This window comes from Pogoniulus pusillus, chromosome 1 (assembly GCF_015220805.1).
Source record: "Pogoniulus pusillus isolate bPogPus1 chromosome 1, bPogPus1.pri, whole genome shotgun sequence".
NCBI classification, from domain to species: domain Eukaryota; kingdom Metazoa; phylum Chordata; class Aves; order Piciformes; family Lybiidae; genus Pogoniulus; species Pogoniulus pusillus.
Window position 1 is genome coordinate 12300913 of NC_087264.1, and position 7258 is coordinate 12308170.

At 53.4% G+C, this 7258-nt stretch overlaps 1 protein-coding gene across 1 annotated transcript; it reads right to left on the reverse strand.

The window, feature by feature from the left end:
- Positions 1-1738: 1738 nt before the first annotated feature.
- DIO3 (iodothyronine deiodinase 3) lies at positions 1739-3296 on the reverse strand. Its single transcript, XM_064171925.1, has one exon. It carries the CDS (start codon positions 3196-3198, stop codon positions 2374-2376), a length of 825 nt encoding a protein of 274 aa, XP_064027995.1. The 5' UTR covers positions 3199-3296; the 3' UTR covers positions 1739-2373.
- Positions 3297-7258: the final 3962 nt, after the last annotated feature.

Sequence of the window (7258 nt, forward strand, 5' to 3'; positions counted from 1 at the left end):
TCCCACCGAGGGCAAGAACTGTGGGAGCACAGGAGGCCGGGAAGCGGGGTCGAAGCCGCCGCTTTTTAGCTACGACAGACCTCCTGGTCTTGTGGGGTGGTGGCAGGAGTGGTTACGCTAGTTAACCCAGCAAGTGAATGTTGAGGAACAAGGACGTTGCAGAGTCAGAGGAACATTGACATGAACAAGACAGGGGCTCTAGCGTCCTTGCAAACAGATTTCCGCGGGTTTAGTTTAGCACCGCGGGCGCGACTCACAGTAGTGCAGAGATCAGTGTCCCCGGCCTGCCTTACTTTCACCCCTCTCCAAAACTCAAGAGGCTGAACAGCCCGGGCGCCTCGTCCCGCTGCAGTCAAGGACAAGGAGGCTTTCACAGAATCACGGGATGGTAGAGGTTGGAAGGGACCTCCAGAAATCATCGAGTTCAACCGCCCTGTCAAAAGCAGGATCATTTAGGGTAGTCGGTACAGAAATGCATTCAGAAGGGTTTTCAAAGTCTCCAGAGAAGACGACTCCACAACCTCTCTGGGCAGCCAGCATGTTCCACTGCTCCATCACCTTCACTGTAAAGAAGTTTCTCCTCATGTTGAGGTGAAACCTTCTACGTTCAAGTTTGTATCCATTGTTCCTTGTCTTATTATTGTGCACCACCGGGAAGACTGACCCCACCCACTTGACACCCACCCCTCAGACATTTCGTAGACATTGATCAGATCCCCCCTCAGTATTCTCTTCTCAAGGCTAGACAGCTCCGGGTCTCACAGTCTGTCTTCACAGGGGAGATGGTCAAGCCCCCTAATCACCCTCGTGACTCTCCATTGGAGTCTCTCAGGCAGATCCCTGTCTCTCTTGAATTGGGGAGCCCAAAAATGGACACAATACTCCAGTGTGGTCTTACCAACTAGAGAAGAACCTCCCTAGACCTGCTGGACACATTTTTTTATCGATGTATCCCAGGATATCATTGACCCTCTTGGCCACAAGGGCACATTGCTGTCCCATGGAGAGCGGTGCAGCGGCTGGTGCTTAGAGACTCGTTGTTTCTGGGAGACTCTTCACGGCTCCTGCAGAGCTTGCAGGATGCTCGGCTTAAGCTGCCGGGCTCCGAGGTCGCCAGCTCCGGCACCCATCTCCAGCGCCCCGTATCTTTTGTAACGCAGGCTGGCGGGCGGGCCGCTGCCTCTCGCCCCGCCGCGCTGGCGCCGCTCTGCCTGCCCGGCCGCAGGTGCGCGTGGCGCTGCCCCCGGACCGTCTCGTCTCCGACATCTCCCGGGCCCTCGCCACTGGGCATCCTCAGCTGTGTGGTTCTCTCGGTCGGGACAGCTTTCACCTGCCTACTGTTTTGACCGAGATTCACTTGCTTGCACGCCCCCTGACCAGCCCCGCACCTTCGCCCTCACAGGGATCAGCCCTGGGGGCGGTTCGCCAGGGTCAGCGAAGGACCGCGCAATCGCCACATCGGTCTCTAGGACCCCGGGAGCCCCCCGCCCCCAATTTCTCACTGAGGAAGCCGTATACCCCGCAGTTCTCCTCTGGGTCGCGGGCGGTGCTCGTTCCTGTCGCATCCGAGCGAGCGCCCGCAGCCGGGCGCGGCAGCGGCTCGCCGCCCCCGAGCCCCCAGCAGCGCATCCTCTCCCGCCTGCCGCTGCTCCTTCCCCTCCGCGCCGACGGAAGAGTATTGGAGCGCGGCAAAAGGGAAAGTCTATGTAGCGGTCTGAAGACAGACAGACAGTCAAGGTTAGATGTGTATTTACTCAACCTTTATTATTTTAAAAAATTATTTTAAAAAAGAAAAAAAAAAAAAAAAGGTGAACGAACGTCTTACAAAACCCCCCCCACATAAATAGGACATTCCGTTCAGCTCTGGCTATTGGCAGTTCTAGTACTTGACAACATCAGACGCGATTTCCTGGCATTAGACAAACCCATTTCAAAATCGGTCATCACAAAGAAATACTAGAAATCCCAGTTAGCACTTGCTAGGCAGCACGGAGCACTTGTACACAACTTTTCAGACACACACCCGCGCACACACGCAGCTGGGAACAGATCCCGTAGGAAAAGAGCCTCCTTAGAAAATAGTAAGCGCTTCTCAAATAAAAAGGGGAAAAAATAAGGAAGGAAGGAAAAGAGTTATTTACAGAACACAAAATGGAAATACAGTATTGACAGAGCGTGGCTGGCAAATCAACATGATTTGAATAGAGAAAGGACTATGGCACATCTTGCTCGAACGCTCACACAGTAGCCTACTTCGAGTGTCCCCGGGTGAAGACAACTCCTGCCATCCGCATCGCAGAACCTTCTCACTCCCCACCTCTCCTCCCGCCCTCCGCTCGCCTCCCCACCACTGCACTTCTTGCCAGGTCCTTTTTACACTTGAATGACCACCGTGCTGGGGCTCTGGAGACGAGTTTTATACTGGTCTAGCCAGCTCCTCAGCTCTGAGATCTTGTAGCCCTCTGGTCCTCTGCCTCCCTGGTACATCACCTTCTCCTCCTGGATGATGTAGAGCCTCTCGAAGTAAGCACCGTAGGCGGCGCTGGAAGCATTGTCCATGGTGTCCACGGCCAGGGGGCAATCGGGCGCCCCTTCCCTCATCAGCTGAGCTGCCCGCAGCCTGTCCTGGAGGCACTGGTGCTTGGGGATGTTGTAGGCTGCATCTGAGCTGACCCAGCCGTCGGAGGGGTGTGCTTCTTCGATGTACACCAGCAGGAAGTCGGCAATGTCCACGAAGTGCGCGGCTAGGCGCTGGAAGGACCTCAGACGGGCCATGAACGGGGGTCAGGTGCAGCTGCCGAAGTTGAGGATGAGGGGTCTCTTGCCGCGGGCGAAATCCAGGATGCGGAGCTTCTTCTGCCCGTCCAGCTGGATCACCTCGGGGTTGGGGGCTAAGGAGCCCACGTGCGCCGACTTGAAGAAGTCCAGCTTCTGCCCGTGCCACACGGCTTTCAGCGACTCCAGCGTGAACATGCGGTTGGAGTCGGACACGCAGACAGGGGGGTCGTCGGGGGGCAGCCCTTCGCTGGCGCTGGCCATCTCCTCAGCCGTGGGCATCATCAGCATCTTCTTCCTAATGCACAGAAAATCCAGAAGCCAGAGCATCACGGCAGTGAGCAGGAAGCGGGGGAAGAGGAGGATGCAGGCGGCCGCCTGGGTGAGCAGTTGCAAGGTGTGAACGCCAAGGGAGTGGAGCATCGCAGCGGCTTATGCTGCAGGGCGCTGGCTGCCTAAGGGTCTCCACGCACCCTCCTTGCTGGGGTCTGTGCAGCACGGCTGAGATCCCGCTTCTCTTTAAGCCCATTTTATAGTCAGGGATTTAAATGAAAAGTGACTCCACCTCCGGCCAGAACCCGCCCCTCTGGAACTTGAGCCTGGGGATTACCTACCCCTCCACTCTAATGACCTAAAAATACACAGACAAAAGGGGAGAGAGCCCCGGCGGGAGCTGCAAGAGACGTGCAACGAAGCAGGGAGCAGCCGCTATCAGGCACCAGCAGAGAGTCCGAGATAGGGCACTGCCGGGGTCCACGGCCGCAGATAGCGGCAGGCGCTCTCAAACAGCCCCGCCGAGGACAATGCAACAGGCGCAGACCGACCCTCGCCCCGCTCCAGCCCAGCCCGGCTCCCCACGAGCTTATGAGAGCGTGGGGCCAGCGCCGCGGCAGAACGCCAGCGGGGGCCGGGGCCGTCCCGGCGGCGCCTGCAGGTGACAGGGATGGGCCTCCTGCGCCGCATCCCTCCTTGTGCCTCTCTCTCTGCCCTCTCCGGCCCGCCAGCCCAGTCGTCCTGGGCACGGCCTCCGTCCCCCGCACACGCCCCGGCACGGTGGGGCACCCGAGGCTCCAGCCCGCGGACGCGCCTCGCCCACATTCTCCCACCGCGGTGGCGGGACGGGAGGCGGCCGCTGCCCCAGCATGCGAGCAGACCCTCATCTCGTGGAGGCTGCCCTGGCCCCAGCGGAGGTGGCGAGCTCCGCTGCGGGGGGTGCCAGGTGGGTGCGGGCCCTGACGGGCGCTGCCCCGCGGCGGAGGAGGGGCGCGGGGCGGCGCTGCGGCCGCTAGGGGTAGCTGTTGCCCGAGAAGCCGCCGAGGCAGCGGCTTAGGGAGGGGAGCCGCGGGGGCCTGCCAGCGCTGCCCGAGGGTACCCGCGCCCGCGCTGCCGTTTCAGTCCCAAGTCGGAGGGTGCGGCCTTTGCCCGGCGGCGAGTCTTTCCCTGACGGGTGTGTGGTCACTGGTCTGTCCCCTCGGGCTCTTCGGCGTGGGGCTACCACGAAGACTCCCGGGGGGCGCCCTGGCCCGAAGGCTACGGATGTGCGCCGAAGTGTGAAGGCGGAGCTCAACCGCTCTGTGGAGGCAGCCTTCAGCCGCGCTCGACGCTGACCGTGTCGGAAGAGCCCAGGCATCTTCGGGGAAGACCATCACGTCTCGCTCTGGACATATACCTGGGGTCTGCAGGGCATGCGATGCCCGGCCTCTCCCGCCAGCTCAGCCCTGATCTCGGGGCGGGGGCCCGGCCGGGGCCCGCGGGGCGTGCCACGACGGGCAGGCACGGTGGAGGAGGCAGGAAGGTGTTGCCTCCCGCGACATGCCCCTTTTCGCTGGAGCTGTCAGGGCAGACACTCCTTTACGGGCGCCCATGAGCAGCCAGCAATATACTTTTTCCTGCTGTCGAGTGAAGTATAAATGCAAGCTTTTTGTGTGAGAAAGTATAGCAAAGTCTTTAAGCAGGTGGCTGAAATGCCATCTCAAGGACATGGTCAGGTGCTTGCCCTATGTGCTGTCCACAGAGCAGACTTGCAAGGGCTGGTTTTAGGTTTGAGTGGGTTGTGTACTAGCAGCAAAGTGCTTGCAGTGTGCAGAGATGACACCTTCAGTCTTTACCAAGTCAGGAGGAGTTTATGGCCTTTAAATTCCTTCTTGCCAGACTAGATGGAGACCTTTCCCAGAGGTACAGAGCTTAAATCTCCTTTGGTGGATAGAGAGCCCTTTTCAGCAGCTCTATTCACAGCCTTGCCATTCCACTGATGCAGGGTTCCTATCTTGCAGAGTACCTGCAATTTCCTTACCAGCTTCTTCACAAAAGGGGTATTAGTTCAAAATGATGAACACTGCCCTCTGCTACACAAACGAAACTCACACATCTCTGACCTGCTGATACAACTGCTGCTCACCCAACTACTTACTGTGCTGACTTTAGGGACAAATGACACAAATGTTCTGTATGAGTCCTGAGCACCTTGTTTCTGCCTGTGGCCAATGACAAGTGTCTGGGTGCAGCTCTCCCTGGGTGCACCCTGCACTCGTCACATGTGACTGTGTGTGTCTCTGTTGCCTCCTGTCTAACATCTGCAAAATGGAAAAATTAACATTCACTCTCCTCATGGCAGTCTAGGCAACTTACTTCACTTTTATGTGACTTACTGTGGGGTCTCTGAATAAAAGGCAAAATTGAAATCTCATTTTACTTTTTCCTTATCTGGTTCCCAATCTGATGTTTTAGAGCAATCTAATGAGGCACCTGGTTTGCAGCCCTCTTGGTGCATCATCTTAAGCTGGTGTCAACAAGAAGTGAAGGGAATTCACAATTTTAGTATCTGAATGGAAGAGTATGTTCCAGTCCTCATAAAACCATGCTAATGGACTAGCCTGATTAATAACCTTTTTGGCATTCTGTGATGCTCAGTCCAGGGAAAATTACTGAGTGGATATTTATTGTCAAACTTATTTTGAACTCTTCATGTGGGCCTCTCACCACCTCTCTGTACAGTTATGCAATCTTGAAAACCACAAATTAAAGCCTCTAAACAGACGCAATAACAAATTGTGGTAGCTCTGAAGAAACCCCCAGGAAAAAAAATTGATCTCTCAAAGCGACCTCTTCAAACTCTGCTGACAGACAAAAGCCTGAGTAAACAGATGAGTTTGCAACCCTGAATATCAACAAACTTTGCTCTACTAGATCAGTGAGAGATATTCCAAGGTAAAAAAAAATAGGTATTTGGTCTTATATAGTGCATTTGTAGCTGGATAGAGCCTTTGGAAATTAATTTTCACCTATTCCTTGAAAAAAAAATCACCTTTATAACTTAGAGGAAACTTTAGAGTTAATGTTTCTTATTCAGCTGTGAATAAAGCATAGAACTAAAGCATTTTGCTTCAACAGTCCACTGCTACACTTTCCTACCATATGAAAATTCAAGCATAACTCGAGGCTGCCGTTTCATACCAAAATGGTGGCTCTGCATGGTTCTACAAGCCACGCACTGCTGCATTCAGTTGAAGTACAGAGCTTGTGTATTTATACAAAACCCCGTGGGAAAGGGTGGAATTCCTTCTTCAGCCCTTTGGTTCTCTGGAGGTTTGAAGTGACGTGTCATTGCTGCTCTCACTTCTGTGTTATGCTGGACGGTTCTCAAAGTCATGTGTTTTCACTCCAGTAAACCTTCTCTCTACTTCACAAGGGCCATACCTCCCAGCTAGATCTTGGATTATTTTGAGGTGCATGAAGGTATTCAGTCTTTCTAGGAACCCATATTACTGCTAGTAACAGTGTGGAAACTTATGTCTTCCTGTTCACTGAGGATTTCATGGAATATATCCTAAAATATGGCATTTACAGTGGCACATCTGGTTATGGGTGGTTTGTACTCTTCTGCATGTGGTCTGTGGTTCAGCAGTTACTAGCTTAAATATATATGTTTGTGTGTGTGTCCCCACACAAGTGCACATACAAGGTTCACACTATGTCCTTCTTCAAAAACTTTACAGTTGTAGTTTTTCTTAATTTGATAAATGCAATTTATTACTCTTTTAAAGTTCTTTTCATAAACAGAAGCTACAAAATAAATTCAGCAACTTATAAAAACAAAACCTTGACAAGCTGAAATGAAAAACATCAGGTCTGCTTTGATGTAGAGGATGTGTTGAAATGGTATATTTGCATGTTTATTTGCTATTTTATAATTTCCTGTGCAAAGGCACGCCATGCTTTCTGACAGGAAAATAAATGGATTTTGGAAGAGTTCCACCTCCCATGTCATCTAAGCTACATGTCATTAATGCATTAGAACTTTCTGTGAAGAAAACAAGAAAGACTTCACTGAAGTTTGGATCCACCTCTGAAATAGATGCTGGACAAGTTCTTTTCATGTAAGCAGCTACTCAGTGGCTACAGAGAGGTGCAGTAGTGCAGTGGTGAATTACTCAGCTGTCTGGTATCTGTAAGAAGTGAGTAAATGCTTTATAGCTGAAATAGG